Source organism: Tachypleus tridentatus, chromosome 13 (genome assembly GCF_004210375.1).
Source record: "Tachypleus tridentatus isolate NWPU-2018 chromosome 13, ASM421037v1, whole genome shotgun sequence".
NCBI lineage: Eukaryota > Metazoa > Arthropoda > Merostomata > Xiphosura > Limulidae > Tachypleus > Tachypleus tridentatus.
In genome coordinates, this window is record NC_134837.1 from 196,009,854 (window position 1) to 196,029,248 (window position 19,395).

At 31.0% G+C, this 19,395-nt stretch overlaps 1 protein-coding gene across 1 annotated transcript in view; it reads right to left on the reverse strand.

Moving 5' to 3' along the window:
* Positions 1-4,388: 4,388 nt before the first annotated feature.
* The window catches only part of LOC143236422 (laminin subunit alpha-1-like), a 144,926-nt gene continuing 129,919 nt past the window's right edge, over positions 4,389-19,395 (reverse strand). The window contains 10 exon segments of the mRNA XM_076474685.1: positions 4,389-5,756; positions 7,816-8,044; positions 8,549-8,682; positions 10,380-10,533; positions 11,255-11,401; positions 14,897-15,086; positions 16,107-16,331; positions 17,122-17,313; positions 17,745-17,884; positions 18,166-18,204. Coding sequence (XP_076330800.1) covers positions 5,614-5,756; positions 7,816-8,044; positions 8,549-8,682; positions 10,380-10,533; positions 11,255-11,401; positions 14,897-15,086; positions 16,107-16,331; positions 17,122-17,313; positions 17,745-17,884; positions 18,166-18,204 — 1,593 coding nt within the window. The 3' untranslated portion in view covers positions 4,389-5,613.

A 19,395-nucleotide genomic window follows, 5' to 3' on the forward strand; every position in this document is an offset into this window, starting at 1 on the left:
CATAACAGCAAAAACCAACAACAACTAATGTTTATGAAGATACAAAATAACGAATTAAATGAGTGACAAAATCGTACAACATCTTGTAAGAAATATTACTACTATAATTAAAATAACCCAGTTAAATATAATAAAAAGAAAAATAATTTAAAACCATTGTATTAGCATGGAACACAACACACGCATTGCCAGTTTACAAAACGGATAGGCGAGAATAATAAACGAAGTTAAACAATCACGTTTTGAGGAACTATGTGCTTACTACAAATGATGTTAAAAGAACATGCCCTTAAAAATTAAGTGCGTGATTTGTCGAAACCAATATGAGAATTAAGTGTGTATTTTGTAAATTGATTTTAGCTAGTTAGTGTTTGTTTTGTACTTAAATCATGCTTGAAAAAGTTGTTTATCTAAATATTAAATAAAATTAACCCTAAGACTTAGACAAAACGTATAAGTTATGATAAGAAACGAGAAATATCACATTCGAAAAGAATGAAACAAAGAAGTAGCAAAATTGTAAATATGACAACTAAAGTAATTAACAAAATTAATGTAACTAAAGTAATGGCATGTCATTCTATGCACGGAGCTGTTATACATTTTTGATTAATTGCAACTGAAGATTAAACCAACAGGAGATAAAACTATTTGTATTCACCATATTAAAAATTTTCCCTATTACAACTTAGATTAAACTATCGTAAAAACTTAAAGCTATTTCAGTAAAGTATGGAATTGCCAACGTTCCTTTCTATGACTTAACGCCAATACACCCATATGGAACTAGTTGAATAACGTGAATTGAGCAATATTCATGTCAATAACTGCTATTATGACCGTATATTTATAGATAATGATAAAATCTGTACACTCTTTACGTTGGGATGATTAAGTTCCTTAATGGACATTATATAAATATGCTAAAAATTCAACAACATCAGAAAGTTTTACTTTAAAAGATGATTTCCACTCACTGTCATTTCTTTCTCTACCCAACAAGTCTCAGAATAAGGCAAGAAACCTTCACTGAGATACCAAACCAACTCACCAAACAGTTTATCTTTCTTGTTGTTTCAGTCGAGATAACTCCACAACTACTGTACGGTCCGGCATGGCCAGGTGGTTAAGGCGCTCGACTCGTAATTTGACGGTCGTGGGTTCGAATCTCCCGTCACACCAAACATGCTCGGCCTTTCGTTGGTAAAAGCGTAGCCCAAGAGTTGGCGGTGAAGACTATCTGCCTTCTCTTCAGTCTTACACTACTAAATTAGGGACGGCTAGCACAGATAGCCCTTGTGTGTATTTCCGCGAAATTCAAAAATAAATAAACAAACAACTATTATACTTCATCACTAACGTCAGTTTGAACCTAAGTCCACTCTGTGTGCTTTTGGACGACGCCATCGCTTAACCATAAAACTAGTAGTAATAAAAAAAAAATAATTCTTGTTTAAACGATGTTACCATTACCCCTTGAAGTTAGCTTTGTCACAGTAATGAGGTGTTCGTTTAAAAAGCTTAAGTACAGACAAAACAAGAACAACTAACCAATAATAGATAAACATTAGATGACTGTAACAGGTAGATACTCAATACCTTGTGTACTATACAATCGGCGTCTTTAGGGAGCCAACCTTTATATTGTGTACGACGTGAACGATTAAAAATAAAACCAATACACGTAATATTAATTTTTGCTACAGACATTCATCGAATACACTGATATTCAGTGGAGACGTTACCAAAAAGAATTCAAACAAAAGTATAGGAGTGTATAGCAATAAATAAATCATCCCTACAACACTATATCTTTCAACTTTTTATAAATAAATAGTGAAATTTCCTCTCACATATAACACCCTCCATAACTGAAAAAATGATCACGTTCAATGATGGTATTCGAACCCATGTTCTACAGTTTGCGGATCGAGCGCCTTAATCACCAGGCCATGTGATGTCTTTGGAACGTAGATAATAGCTTTTCATTCTTACAATTTTTTAAAACGGTGATCTGTTGTCTGGTATTTAATACTTTCTACCTGGAAAATTGCTATCAGCCTATCACGCGACATTGTGGCTTCACAAGATGACAGGTGTATTTCATACAAGTATAACTTTGGATGAGATGAATTATCCCGCCACACTATTGCACTAACATGTAGGAACTACTTTATTAACCCTCTACATATTTTCTGTGGTACAACTGCACCCTACCCTGTTTATGTAACCTTTTCCATAAAATGTAGAGAAAAATTAAACTCAATTTATAGGGCATCCTAAATATCCAATCCGTGAATGTTCTCGATACTTTGAGACCATTCTGTGAACGGTATGAAGGACTATACAAGCCAAAGAACAGTCTCGGTTGTTATCATTTATTGTTGAGTGAAGATTAGAAATGTATTAAAACCGACTTTTTACGTATTTCGCTCCTACGTTGAAAGCCAAAATACAGGAATATTGTATTCAAAGGTTGGGAGAAAAAAGTATGTATAATGTAGGGAAAAACAAATCAGTGAATCAAAACGCAAAAATAATGTTTATCAAGTTGTGAAAAAATCAGAGGAAGAAATTAATGCTACATTTAAGCCGCAATAAGAATAACTTTAATACGAACCACCATCAGAGAGACAAGAGTGAATAGATGGCAATATTGCTGTGGATAAGGTATCAATACACCAACTTCTGTAATAAAGTGATGTAAAGAAAGTTGATTTTGGAATAGTCATAGGATCTTTGTCGCCAGGTCAATATGGCGTACAATGGTATGGTACTCCCTCCATTCATATTGTACTGAGAAAATGGACCACTGAACATTTAATACATCTGAATACATTATTATTGTTTATTATCATTTATTTGTTAACTCATATAATTAATGTTTACTTGTGATCTAAAAAAAATCTAATTTCCACTCCTTAACCTCCATTATAACGATCAGTGATTTAGCCCTTAACCATTATGTTTGTTGTACCTTAAGAAACAAGCCGAAACAAAACACGCCGCACTCATTGAAAAGATCTCAGGGTACAAACTATAATGTGGGTTTTTAAAATGTACCCTAGGTTTAGGAAGTGACTGTAAAACGGGGCCCACATTGCAGTGGGGATACACCGTCTATCAATAGATACAGAAATATAAATTAGGAGAACGAGATGTGGGTACTCAAGCCCACGTCTCACATCTAAATCATTCTTCACTGCTTGCGGAAAGGTAACTGATTTACAAAGCACTTATATTTGAAAGTACTATGTTGTTGTTGTTGTTTTTGAATTAAGCACAAAGGTACACAATGAGCTATCTGTGCTTTGTCCACCATGGTTATCGAAACCCGGTTTTTAGCGTTGCAGACATACTGCTGAGCCACTGGGGGCTTATTTCCAAAGTAAAGAAGAAAAATTAATTGAAATAAAATTAATATATATATAGTGTTAACAACATCTTAATGTGGCTAATTTCTGAGTATACAAAATTCCTAGCATAGTGAAACATAAATTATCAATGTATATATGGTCCTTTTTAAACTTTACAATTTCGATACATTTATCTAACAAAGGTGTACTGACAGCTGAGAAAGGGTTAAAAAGTATGTCACAGCTCTTCCAACATCTGTTAGTGTTTCATGCATATTATAAGAGGATTTAATGTAATATGTTAATGAGAAATGTCACAGAGTAATATTTTTGGAGGGTTTAATAATGCGATATTTCATGGGAAGTTTTAACATTGTGTATTGATAAGGGATTTGGCGTATAACTTAACAGGAAAGTTTAATTTTACACAGTACTTTATGGTAAGGATTAACATGATATATTAATAGAGGATTTCACATGGTTCTTCAATGGAAGTTTTGATGTAGTACTTACTGAGAAGGTTTAACTGGCATGTTAACAGAATCTTCATGTTCTATATCAGTAGAAGGTTTCATGGGTACTTCATAGAAGGGTTTAATCTATTATATCAACAGAGGATTGTGTGGTATTTTATGTAAAGGTTTACCAGAAAGAGATGTTAACAATGATGAGAAAATAATGGAGATGATTCATCTAATATTTAGATACTAGATCACCTTATTATAAACATGAGTAATCAGCTAAGTTAATGAATATTCAGTGAGTTCAATGTCAGAAGTAAAACTTATTTAATTTATTTAGTAACTCAAACAATTAGTTAGAAAATTCTGTAAGTTTATTTGTGAGCTAGGTATACATATAATTACTCTCAGAATTTCTATTGAAATGTTGCTTGTGCACTTGAGCCTACAAGTAGCTGGTAATGAAAGTTAAAGAAGAAATAAGCTAAATTTTTATTGTTACATTTACTGGATTTTGCAATTTCTTTTAATCAGATAATTCAAAAGAACCTACCCAACAACAGAACACATTACAACACTACATTTATTTCATCATTAAATAACACAAAAAAACAGCAAATAAGTGTTCTAGTTTCTGTAATTTACAAATATTTAAGTTCAATATATTTGATACAAAAGAAACTAATTTGCAATTTTATTTCAAACTTGAGTTAACTCTTAAATTTACAATTATTGATTGACAAACTCTGATTAAAGAAAGGTTTATATCATTAGAATTCATTTAAAAATGTCTGTCATTATGCTTTAAATCAAAATAAATTTACGTTGTACATGGAAAGCAACTTTCTTTCTGATAAAATATTTAGGATTATATCAAAACTAAAATATAACTTTTAACGTATAATGAACCAATTAAGTCTTTCAATTTTACTGTAAATTATTTTAAGGAAATAATAATTTGTAATTTAAAAGCCCTCAAGATAATCTACATATCATATAAGAAAAACAAAAGAGATTTGTAAGTTCCTAAATAGGCTTTTATGATTACACTTTTGTTTTACACATTTTGAAAGCCTACAAGGTCAGTTCCCTTCTTAATTTACTTCATAATTTAGATGATACAAATTATTAGCATTCAAGAGATACAATGCAGTGACTCAATAGAAGCTACAAGGATATATATATATAAATTGATAGTGAAGAATTTAAAAGTGGACTACTTACTGTACATTGTTTATTTACAATGTCAGAATAATCTAAGAACTTTGTAAGTCATGCTACAATTGAAGTTTTAAATTATACTGGTCCAAACAAAAAGAAATTTATCATTACCACTTATTTCATATTTCAAGTCTGTGTTGAATTTTATATCTTGAAAAGATGAAATATGTTAATTCTCTTATCTTCAACACTCAAAATCATGAATTAAATCTTTGTACCTGAAAAGATGTTACACTGTTCCTATTAATTTAGGAAACATGACATTCATGAGCTACCTGAGATATGTAACAGGGACCTTGAAACTGGACAACTTAAGGTAAGACTGCATAACTTCAAAATAAACCTCTTTCACCATATTGAGGTTTTTACACTGTGAACTTATGTTTATGTTTTAAAGTAAATTATCATTTAACTGGGTTGAATGTTATTTATAATAAATTTTACATCAGAATTAGTAAATTACAGGTTAAAAAATTAAGTAGCACCATTAGTAATTCGAATCACTTAGACCTTAGTGTTATCTTTACACATATCTTATGCATAAATTAAAACAGAAAAATTTGAACAAGTCAAGATTAGAAAGATGGACATGAATCGGGCAAAACATTCTGAAGTGAAACCATGTGAATCCAATCCAGTCTTCTACTATTGATGGATAGTTTTCTCAAGCACCCTTTAAAGTTGTCTCGAATTTGGAGAGATCCTTTAGGTGCACTCTCTGAAAAACAGAAAAATATTTCATGTTAAAATCTGTCATGATAAAGCAATTAGAAATAAAGAATGTTTTAATGGAAACATAGATGAATTTCTTCAAATGAACAAAATAGCAAACTACTTTATGATAAAAAATAAATACACATACCAAGAAAACCTCTGATGACAGTCATGATAATTTGGTGTTCTTATGAGAGAACATAAGCTACACCTAAGATATCCTGCAGATTTACAGTTTTATGACAGAATATGAACTACACATAAGATATCCAGCAGCAGTTATTTGGGGTTTTATTACAGAATATAAACTACACATGACATCCTGCAGATGTTATTTAGGGTTTTACAACAGAATATAAACTACACATGACATCCTGCAGATGTTATTTAGGGTTTTACGACAGAATATAAACTACACATGACATCCTGCAGTAACTATTTAGGGTTTTGTGACAGAATATGAACTACATACAAGACATGTTGCAGCAGTTATTTAGGATTTTATTACAGAATATAAATTACACACAAGATATCCTGCAGCAGTTATTTAGGGTTTTGTACAGAATATAAACCTACATATGACATCCAGCAGCTGTTATTTAGGGTTTTATGACAAAATATAAAGTAAATATAAGACATCCTGCAGCAGACATTTAGGGTTTTACGACACAATATAAACTACACACAAAACATCCCACAACAGTTATTTAGGGTTTTATGACAGAACATAAACTACACAAGACATCCTGCAAATGTTATTTAGGGTTTTATAACAGAAAATGAACTACACAAGACATCTTGCAGCAGTTATTTAGAATTTTATTACAGAATATAAATTACACACAAGATATCCTGTGGCAGTTATTTAGGGTTGTATGACAGAATACAAAGTAAATATAAGACATCCCGCAGCAGACATTTAGGGTTTTATGACAGAATATAAAGTAAATATAAGACATCCCGCAGCAGACATTTAGGGTTTTACGACACAATATAAACTACACACAAATCATCCCACAACAGTTATTTAGGGTTTTATTACAGAATATAAACTACACAAGACATCCCACAGCAATTATTTTGTGTTTATTACAGAACATAAACCACACAAGACATCCTGCAAATGTTATTTAGGGTTTTATAACAGAATATGAACTACACAAGACATCTTGCAGCAGTTATTTAGAATTTTATTACAAAATATAAATTACACACAAGATATCCTGTGGCAGTTATTTTGGGTTTTATGACAGAATATAAACCTACACATGACATCCAGCAGCAGTTATTTAGGGTTGTATGACAGAATACAAAGTAAATATAAGACATCCCGCAGCAGACATTTAGGGTTTTACGACACAATATAAACTACACACAAATCATCCCACAACAGTTATTTAGGGTTTTATTACAGAATATAAACTACACAAGACATCCCACAGCAATTATTTTGTGTTTATTACAGAACATAAACCACACAAGACATCCTGCAAATGTTATTTAGGGTTTTATAACAGAATATGAACTACACAAGACATCTTGCAGCAGTTACTTAGAATTTTATTACAGAATATAAATTACACACAAGATATCCTGTGGCAGTTATTTTGGGTTTTATGACAGAATATAAACCTACACATGACATCCAGCAGCAGTTATTTAGGGTTGTATGACAGAATACAAAGTAAATATAAGACATCCCGCAGCAGACATTTAGGGTTTTATGACAGAATATAAAGTAAATATAAGACATTCCGCAGCAGATATTTAGGGTTTTACGACACAATATAAACTACACACAAATCATCCCACAACAGTTATTTAGGGTTTTATTACAGAATATAAACTACACAAGACATCCCACAGCAATTATTTTGTGTTTATTACAGAACATAAACCACACAAGACATTCTGCAGCAGTTATTTAGGGTTTTATTACAGAATATAAACTACACAAGACATCCTGCAGCAGTTATTTAGGGTTGTATGACAGATTATAAACTGCATACATGACATCCTAAAAGCAATATAAGATGGTCATTGAAAATGTCAAATAAACATACCAGGAAGACCTCCTATATACAAAGGATGGCGTGAATGATTTAAGACTGAACTACTTTTTCCAAAGCCAGACACTAAGTCTTCCATGTCCACCTTTAAGGTTACAACATTCTCATTGTAATCGACTGTCACCTGATGCCACTTGCTGTCACACAGGTCATACTTTGACATGGAGGACTTGATAACTTGGATTTTTTCTGCTCTCTTTCCAACAGTCACTGACACTATTACCTAAACAAGCAGAAGGGAAACCAGATCAGAGAAAAGGTAATGGTTTCTTATATCACTCATTAGAAAGTTATTACAAAATTAGAATTTAATTCATGAAACTTATAATATAAATTGGAAGCAGTAATTACCTATACGAGCTGAAAGACAACCAGATCACTAAAAAAAGTGTTGTTATAAATAAACCAAATAAACAAAATTTAAAATATAAATTGCAAGAAAAGAGAACCCACAAAAGCTGAAGAGCAGATAGGTCATGAAGAAAGTAGACTTTTTTATCACTTATTCTTAAAATATAATATGAAACATAACTTAAGATATCAAATTTACAATGGAAATTGCTAAAGAAAAACCAACCTATTTATGGACAAAGATGTGTGAAAATTAATGCTATAGGCCTGTCAGGTTCATAAGAAAACAAAATCAGCTAACAATAACAATAAACTACAACAGAATGTATAATTCCTTAAATGGGAAAACTGCTGCTACTTAACATTCTACACTAACCTTTCCATTATGAAGCTCTATACTGAAGGAAACTGCTCCAGTCCCATCACTGAGACTCAACAGAACACCATTTAACTGTGTGGTCTTGAACTCCAGGTAGACATATAAGCTATCTCCAATGTTAAAATTGTCATCTATAGAAAAATTCAAAAATAGTGGTAAAGTCTCAGAGAGATGTATGGCATTCAACCAATGGAAAAGCAATGGATTTATGAAAATGAGCAAAAAATTTGTGTACAAGATAATGAAAAATTTTAGTTTTAGACACACTTTCCTTCATCTTCTTCAGTATTTAACAAATTTAACCTTTTTCTTCAGTAGCTCTTAATTCAGGTTCTCTTGTTTAATTGTCTTCTTCAGTTGTTTTTTAGATGGTATTCCATGCCTAACCTCATTTGGTAGTTCATTAGATAGATGGTATCTCATGCCTAATCTTCTTCAGCAGTTCTTTAGACAATGTTCCATGTTTAATCTTCTTCAGTAGTTCTTTAAATGGTTTCTATATTTTATATTCTGTGTTTCACCAGCTCTTCAGTTAGTTTTACTCATTGGTAGTTCTTCTAATACTCTATCTTGTTTATATCATTTTCGATAGATCTTCCATGTTTAATCCCATTTTCAGTGGTTGTTCGATCATATACTTTACTTCTTTAATCTTACTCAGCAGTCATTCAGTTAATCTTTCTTGTTTAACCATTCCAACATGGGCTCAGTCGATCCGACAGACCATATTATCACTTTGTACTCATTTAAAGTCTTGAAACACTTGATACTACTCACTTTTAATAGTGTGTTTTTTGTTGAGAAATTTAGCAGTCTTTTGGCAAACATTTTTTAGTGAAGTATTCATAATGAACTAAAAAAAGATTTGTCAGTGGATATATAGAGTATTTCATAACCATCTGTTTTAAAAGTCCATGTTCTAAGTGATTTTCAAGTTAAGGTTAAAATGCTTTATAAATTTGTATAATGTGTAAAATCTTCAAAACACATTTAAAATGATTATTTTCAGTAAAACATTATATTTTATCTGTTATTTTCTGTACCCTAATTCTATAAAAGGTTGAACAATTTAACTGGCCATATATCCCCACCCCCCAAAAAAAGTACCTTCTTTCTAGAATGGCCTCATATCGTAACATGAAACTACATTTGTTTAACTTAAGTAGCTTTATAACTCATGTGAACATACATGATTTATAATTAAATTTTATTGTTTTTATTGCCATTTGAACTATGTCTAACTACAATTTGCATCATAAATTGTAAATCACTTGGGTACATGCAGCTCATGTTACATTATCAAATTACATTACCCAGGAGTTGCTCACATATATTATTAGCTGAAACATTATGCAATACTAATTGGTAAACATAAATAAAAAGGAGTTTGATTTGATCAAATTTTGAATCTAAGTCACTAAGCCCTCATGACATGAGCAGTAAAAGATGTCCAGAAAGATAGAGTTAATGTCTTTAGTCAGCTGTCATTCAGTTAGCCATTCTTGTAAAATCTTTTTATTCAGTAGTTGCAAAGTCAACCTTCCATGTTTGATCTTTTCATTTAGTGTTTATTCTTTTTATAAAGTATTTTTTCAAACATGTCTTTTAATTCCAGCTTCATAAAACTTCATTCTTGATAATTATGTTTCAAACAGTCACGAAAAAGAAAAAAAAGAAAATGAGTGGAAGTGAAGGGTTAGTTTATATTAGTCGTTTGACAAAATAAATATGGAACATTTCCATGTTAATAATATATTTTCATAAACTAGTAATGAGGAAAAATCCTAGATATTTATAGTATCATTTCTTTGTTCTCAAATACACTTACCATAAACAGCATACGCATCTCCACCAAAGTAAGCCCCTGGTTCAATCTGGGCTAAACACTGGCCAATAGCTTGAGCTGGTCTTCCAGCAGCTAGATCAAGATATTTGTTGTTAATGTGAAGATTGCGAATGCATCCTTTAAGACTATCTTTAACCTGCAAGTAATAAAAGAACAGTAATACACTGAGACAGCAATGAATAAAGCTATTTAATGCTGACAGATATAAAAGAATTTAATGTGCCTTTTAAAATGTCCTTTCTCTTACATTGAAATAAAAAAAACTATACACCAAAAGAGCAATGAGTAAACATTTCTTACCTAAACTGAAAAAAAGTTTAGGTTATGAAACAAAGGTGTTTAACCTAAGGTTTCTGAATCCACTTGAACCTGAACCAAACACACTACACATCTGAACATTAACAGAGCAATGAATAATGCTTTTAATGTTTAAAATATGGTTTTAGGGTGTATTCATTAAAATTCTCCTTAATCTGAAATGAAAATATTACATGTAGTGAACTTTAAGAGATCAAAGAACAAAGAGTAAATGTCTGACAAGTTTTAATGGTTCCTGTAACAAAATCTAACCATAGAAACTAAAAAGTGTACTGTAAGCATTAGTAAAAACTTCAAAACCATAACTTTTAGAAGTCTGCAGTAAAAAAGAAAAGAATGTCTGAAAGAAGATTTTAAAATGAAAATTCACCTTTACACTGAGAAAATACACAAAAGTTTAATTAATTTCCACCTTAGACTAAAAAGAGCACTATTTACCTTTTCTTTGATAAAAAAACAAAAATTCACTAAAAACAGCCTTAGGAATAATGTTACACTAATTATAAGACATAAATAACTATTTGTTAATAAATACTTACTAATCTTTCTCCTAAACTCATTTGCCTGGATACACCACCAATGTAGGTGAGTGACCGAACCCTCAACTTTCGGCGAACTTTCACTGATTGAGTTTCTTCATTATCAATAGTGAGGTAGAGGTTTCGTTTTGACTTATTAATTACGACCTAGAGAAACAACAATGATCAATCAGCAGCAAACCTTTTACATCAGAAATTATATTCTAAATCAATCACAGGATGTCATTTAGAACCTATTGCAATAAGTCAACTAATAGAAAACAAAAAACTAAAAACAACTATTAAATGAGAGAGAAAAATCTCTCAGTAGAATAATTAATCTCCTTTACTCTTTAACATTTCATTTTGTTGTGCTTAGAAACATGGTGCAGTTGAGTATGTCAAAGCATTTTGTGACTATACTTGCACAAAAAGCACATTTATATTTTCTATAACAGTAACTTTGGTCTTTAACTTTTTAGCTTCCAAATCAGTAGGACTACTCCCCAGCCCCAAGGGATATGAATTACGAAGTTGGGGCTAACCTTTTCTTCATTTTGTTTTGATGTCTTATAAATATGTTATGTTTGTGTATATGTTTTCACTTTGTGGTTATATTAAGATAAGTGGTAGTTTCTTTTACAGGAGTGATAGTTTAGCAATTTCTAACTTTCTGTACTTCAGGCTGTTATGATCCAAACTAAACACATTTTCAGAGGGTGTGCTCCACTGGACTCTTACTTCAGATGCCAAATTTCAAGGCAATCCATTAAGAAGTATGTATCTGCCATTTTGACTGAGTGTCTTTCTATTTTTCTCTTCTTTATTTGATAGAAAAACATACTTAACTTTTATGGATTTTTTTTCCAATTTGCTACACTGATAGAACTCTGTAACCTCCAGATGGGAGCCTCATTTGGTGTAAATAAAAGCTGAATGTGCAAAGTTAACCAATAAAAACTGGTCAAAGTTGACAAATTTTACAGATGCCCATGCAAAAAGTCACATAAGTCATCAGTCTAGCACTTTTACTACAGCTTCAACTACGAGTAAAGATTGAATGTTTATAGTTTTTTTTATGAATCAGATTAAAAATGGCTGATTTAGAGCAACAAAACTATAAGTTGTTCCTAATTCAGAATTTCAAACAAATTATACAGATAGATTTATTATTGATTATTCACTGCCAACTTTCAGCAAAGATTTTCTAAATTTTATGAAGTTATCCTAATTAAAGCTTATTTAGCATTTTGTGATAATAACTTAAGCAGTTAGCATAAATAATGATGCTTGACATGGCTGTAACAATTGCATGTGGGTGATGACATAAAGCTGTTAATCTAAATTCTATGGTTTAGTATAAAGGAAACTATTATCACTGTTTTATAGAGAAAAAATCATCACCATTTGTTTTAAAGAATCTGGATAATTCTGTAAAGTATAGGTCTGTTTTGGACTTATTTTAGATTTGCAATCCTAAATATATTTTGTTTAACCCACCATAGTGCTCAAAGTTGGACAAAAAATGTCACCTGGTTAATTCATGAATGAATATTTGCTGTAAAATCATTATCAGCACTAAAGTGTAGCTGTTAGTCTGGCTGCTAATTTTCATTTCATTAAGTCAAATGCTTAATCCTTTGTGGCTGCACTTGTTTTCACATCTAAGGTTTTTCCCCATTAGATTTCTTTTGCACAGGCCCTACGTGCCTTTTTTCTGAAATGATGAAGTTCACTTTTCAACCCCCAAGTGAAATAAGCTGAATAAAGTTTAATTATAATTCGTTGTTTAGAACTTAGTTATATCCTCCTGAACCTTTAGTGTGGGTTGAGAGATAAAATTCAGTATAGTCATTCTATTCGAACAAAAATAACTAGTATAAGTAATTACATGTAGTTAACGCAATATAGTAAATATAATTATTAGTAACAATTACAACTGAAGGCAATAGTACTATTTCATAACAACTAAAAAATAATGTTTTTTCTTGTATTATTACTAATCCATAAAAAGATAATCAAACAATTCAATTCTTGCCTTCTGACACTGCTAGAAACTGGGTTTTGATACCTGTGGTTGGCAGAGAACAGATAGCCCATTGTGTAGCTTTGTGCTTAATTCCAAAAAATCAATCAAAAACAGTTATTCTAAAAACTCATACTCATAGTTTAAAACAGGAACCCAATTTACACTTTTGTTGCTATAGATGATGTCACCTAACCAAATGTCTCACATTGTGAATATATTTAATTTTAGAGAATATTATGCTACCCTCTAGTGACAAATTGCTAGACCACATTAAAACCAGTTTGGCTACAAATGTTTTGCATACAGACTTAATTTTGATATATTTATGTATTCAAATAATGGTTCTAAAATAAAACCACAAAAAATGTTTAAGAATTGGATACCATTTCCTGCATTATGTTTCATCTCTTTGGCATGTTTTCAGCATTCCAAGGTGTTTACAAAACAAACAGTACTTTCAGTTGGATATGACAGTAAAATTGCACACACCTTTCCAAATGTTTAATGTAACTGTTATGTTCAAATACAAATAACAAGAACCATGTGCCAAGTACTGTATAAGAAAATACTGTTGTTCTTTTTGCAATTTTTTAACTTTCCGTCCTTGACATATTCACGTCAGTTTTTTTTGTATAATACACATTTAAAAAATATACTGGCACCAGAATGTTTTAAAGTCTATTTCAAACTAATTATCAGCCAAGCCTAAAAACCCCTCTTTTTTTTTTTTTACTTTGTTTGTGTAGCATTCCTTGACTTTTTTTTTTGTCTATGTAGTCTTCCAATACAACAAACATTGTATATTTGAACAACTGAGAAAAAAAAAGCCTTACTTCATTTTCTGTTAATATTTCTGTTTTTCAGTCACATTTCTAAACAGGAAATTTTTCTTGGTCTTTGTTCAACCAATTTTATTGTGTTTTTTAGTTTTACTTACAAAAGGTTAAAGAACTAGTAAAAGAAACAAGTTTCTATTCAGTTCAGTTAAGAATGAATTGTCTAGGTTCCAGTAAAGCTTGTGTGTTAGTGTCAATAAAAACATTGCCTTACAATTTCTTTCTCCAGCAGATTCTCCATTAGAAATTTAGTTTCATCAAAACGTAACATTTATTTAGATATGTTATAGAAATTACTGCTGTTTTGTCAATCAAAATTAATATTTTTTTCTTTATCATTCTTCAACCAATTTTATTGTTAATACCCATGTTGATGGCTGTCATGTCTGACTTTCCTTCAACAATAACTAAAAGCTTGAATCCAACCAAGAACTAATCACTTACAATTCCCCAGTTACACAATTAGTGATCACATGGTTTATTGTAGCTAAAATAAGTTAAGTACTTGGATAAAAAACATGTTTGTAAACACTACCTTTTTTTTTTTTTTATCAAAATGCTCATAAAAGGCATACAGGAACTATTAGCATCTTTAATCTCAAATACCTACTTGATTAATGAAATGGACTTGCTGTCAAAAACTTGGTTTTGGAAGTCACAACAAAAACTTTCTCACACCACACCATTATTTATGTCATTGTGTTAGCAAGCATTCATGTTATTGTAATATGATCTTGATGAGATCTTTAAAGTTATAACAAGGTAACTTGGTTGTAATAAGATTCACAAAGTACTTACTTTGTGCCACTGCCCATCATCTAAATCTCCATGACTAGTAAGTTTACGATTCTTTTTATCAAACACATCAACAACAACAGCTCCTTCACGAAGCATGACAGAAAAGTGATAGTTCTTTTTTCGACCATTGTGTACATACAGAAAGAGTCCGTTACGATAGTATGTACGGAAGTCAAATAAAAGTTTAAACCTGTGATATACAAAATACAAAAACCATTTTTATTGAAGTTGTGAGAATTATAAAGATTACAAACTTCAAGTTTGTAACTTAATTATATCTATTCAATATTGAATTCTTAATAATTTAATGGTTATTTATTTCATCAACATAGTTGAGTCCTAAACTTTATTATCTGTTTTTAATTAAATCTATATTTGTCATATGGACATATTTAACCTGTGTCATTACTTCATTATATTGCCTGTTTTATTATGATTTGATTTTACTTTACTCTTAAGTGCAGTTTCATAAAATTAGAAACTACTACTTTGGCAATAATTATAATTAAAAAAAGGTACATATTTTATCCAGAGTAATTTGCATTTCTAATGCCAAACATGTTGAAAAGCTTTCATTTCATTGTTTCAGAAACTTCATGCAAACAAAGCTGTGCAAAAATTTGTGTGTGTGTGATATTTTACTATCACTGTTATAAGCAATATCCTCAAAGTGCAGAGCAGATCTTTGCAATCACTAGATACACAACATGAATCATCAAATTCACAGTCTAAGCATGCTAGCCACTAGATCAAGCCCAGCCTCCCTTGCACAGCTTCTATAATTTAAATCATTTCTATTGTGCACATAAAATAATCAACACTAAGTTTCTTTGAATTTCCTATAAGTTATTAATGTAATCTTAGTGCCTACAGCAAATGATGTGTAACGTAATATTACCTGTTATATCCTAAAACTATTAGTCCTGGATTAAAACATGCCTATGGTAACAATATATTAGTATTAAATAAGGTACACTTTGTGAAATTGTATTACTTGTTGTATATGAATATGTGTTTGAAGCCTTCATTGAAAATTCCAAATTTTAAAATTTAAGAAAAAAAAGTTTTAATAATATTTTGACATCAAATGTCACACTGATAATCAATGATATCAATATAAAAATAAGGAAAAAAATGTCTAAATTGATAAACGTTATGAAAGATTATCATTCAGGAAATTGTAAGAAAGACAGTCAAATTCTTATCTCACTTTTTTCTAAAAGTGTTTCTTTTTACTCTCAAGAGTGTGTAGCTTTCAAGAGCATTTCCAAACTTTGCTGCATGCTTCTCAATAGAATAATCTCCCATATCTGCACACTGCTTTGTGGCCTGAGAAAGAAGAGGGAAGTCCCTAATGGGTTTGGACACATTCTCTTCTTCACTGTGATCAATTCCTACTCCTACAAATCGAATTGGGTTGTTGAATAGAAATAATCTGGAAATGCCAATTATATGATAGTTTATCAGAATTCATGATGTGATATAGACTTTCATCATAGAACTTTATGATCTTTTCTTATGACAAAACTTAATTACTTATATGACAAAATGGTTTAGTGAACAATTTATTCTGAATTTTGTATTTTTCTTAGTATGACAAAAACAAACAAACATTTATTTAAAATATTCCCATATTTATTTTGTCCTTTGATACTTTTATTAATTCACAGAAAACAATAGAAATTCTTATAATTTACTGCAGTAAATTAAAATTTAAAAGTACATAAAAAGAGGTATCCAAAACATTAAAAGAAAAGTAAACACAAAATGATATTTATACACCAAAAAGTTCATATCACTTGCAAAGAAATGTATCCATTACAAACAGCAAACGTGTTCAACTACTGATGAACTATCTATGATTAGTGAAAAAAATATTGACACACAAACACGAATTTCATAATTGATGCATCCACAGATGGTGTTATAAATTTTGTTTATACATAAAAGTAAATTTCAAAAATGTTCACTATTGATGGTACGTCAATGGTTTGTGTTAGAAAAACACATTAATACACAAGCATGAGTTACAATATGTCCACTACTGATGATGCATAATCTCATGATTGGCATTGAAATCTCATGTAGATAAAAAGCATGTCTTTCAAAGATATTTCCTACTGATATTATCTCCATGACGAGTCTGAAAATAGTCAAACAGTCATTCTTGAAATAAAATATACCTCAACATTTTTATCCATATAAACTCCTAAGGTAGATCTTACCTATTGTTGAAAATTACATCTTTAATAATTCCTGTCAAGTTCTTCACAGTAGCTGTCATCTGACTCACTGTCATATTGTTTCTCACTCCACCAAAAAATAAACCTCCATTTACAGGTGCATCAATTCTTGATCCTCTAAGCCGCACACCTTCATCACTTCCTACTGTCTCATCATCAATTCTTAACTTCACACTAATAATAACACATTTAATGAAAAAATATTTTAAAATAATTCAAACAGCTACACAACTGTAGCACCTGATTATTCTTTACTATGTTTATTTAAATGCAATCAAGTTTTTCCATAACTCCCAATAAATGTACTAACTCAGTAGAATAATGTTATATGACTGATCTAGTTATAAATATATATTTATTTTTCAGTTAGGTCTAAGTTATTTTGAAATATTGCTATAGAATATTTAAAATAGAATATAATATAATACAATATAATTTTGAAAACAAATCCTTAACATGGTTCTACAAGTTATTTTAACACTGATTGATGAAGATGCTATCACAAGACATCTTCCAAAGCTAGTTATTGTTCTGATCAATTAAATGCTAAATCTCATGATTAGAAATGTTTGTTTTTTATCTAAAGAAACAGTGGTTATACTTACTAGCGCCTATCCTTCAGTAAGGTAACTGTATGATATTTCCCATCATTGACTGGTTTACTGGACTCAAGTAACTTTTCACCCTTCCCTGCATTCAACCTTGTCTCTAACTTTCCATTTACCACAGCAACAGAATAGTAATTCTACAGGAAAACAAAATTTAAAAAAGCCTCTGTCACCAGTTGAAATAAAAAAATACTGAATATGGCAGGGCACACTTTGAAATTATGATTTAAAAACAAAAATTATAAAGTCAAATATGTAAAATAAAATTTACAGTAAAGAAGTTGGAACTTCTTGTACAAGGGTTAATCTACTGCTACATGAATAACTGGTTTTGTTACATAAAAGAAATCCCTTTGCCATAAGTCGAGTTTTCTTTATGATTTATTAAAACCTACCACAAACAAAAGTTATTTCTTACCTGAGTAGTCTTCCACAATCTTAACCACAAGTCCTCAAGCTGCATGAATGGTGGGTAAACATTGATTACAGATGTTAGGATCAATAACACAGGATTAAGAATTTGAATTTAATTTTCCAGGAAAACTCAGATATGTTTTCAACTCATGAGCTAACTTTAAATAAACAGACATGTGGATGCCTGCATTCTTACTTAATTTCTTTATCGTTAGAAAACATTCATTATTTGTATTCTTCAGGGGTGTAGATTTTTTACACCTGATGATGGGGGGATGATTTTTACAACCACTTATGTGGACTGTTCAATTTGCAAATTGGTAATCTCTGATTATGTGAACCTGAAAGCTGTAAACATGCAGTCAAAGTAATCTTGTTGCTATGATACTTCAAGGTATCCATGTAGGTTTGTATAAGTGAGGTGTCGTGAACAGTTTTCAAAATGTTAATAGAATAAAGACAAATGTGTCACAAATTAACTGCCACATGAATTTATTCCTGCACACTGCACAGTATAAAAGATGGCCATTATACTTGACAAGGTTACTAATAACTTTCATTGCATGAATTACATTTTCAAATATTAATAAAATTAGTAATTACCCTTGATAAGTTTATATCTACATATCTTGCCAGATGTGATCATGTTCTCAAGTGCCAGTTATTGCCTCAAGTCATTGTTGTCTGCATTGAATCTAGTGTTCAGATGTTCTATGACTGTGTCCACAAATTCAAAATATTGGCTTCTGTAGTAATCTCTAGCTGTTACAGAATGGTGTGCTGAGCCATCAACCGTGATCCTTCTGGGGGGTCTGCAAATGCGTGGTAGTTCGTGTGCTATGTTTCTCAGTATTTGATGGCTGAACATCTCCATTATTTCATTCTGAGCCTAGGGTGAGGTGAATGTGGTTTTCTTTGACAAGTAGGCTGTCAACTCAGGATCTTCCTCTTCCAGGAGCTTCATTAACTGCAGGAAGTTCCCCTCCGTATCAGTATGTCCACGTAATGCTAAACCTTGACGCAGTAGGAAATGTAAACTTCTGAATATTTTGGCTAGAATTCTTTTGCATTCTTCCTGCTGCTTCTTTTTTCCATCATGTAGCTGGACAGTCACTGGAGTTACATCAAGTTAACCTTCTGGAGATATAGCAAATCTGTGCTGAATTTCTGTTTTGCCTTTTTCCAGTTGCAAAAACTGGTGAATATGAAGGTATACTCCACTGGCCTCTCCAAT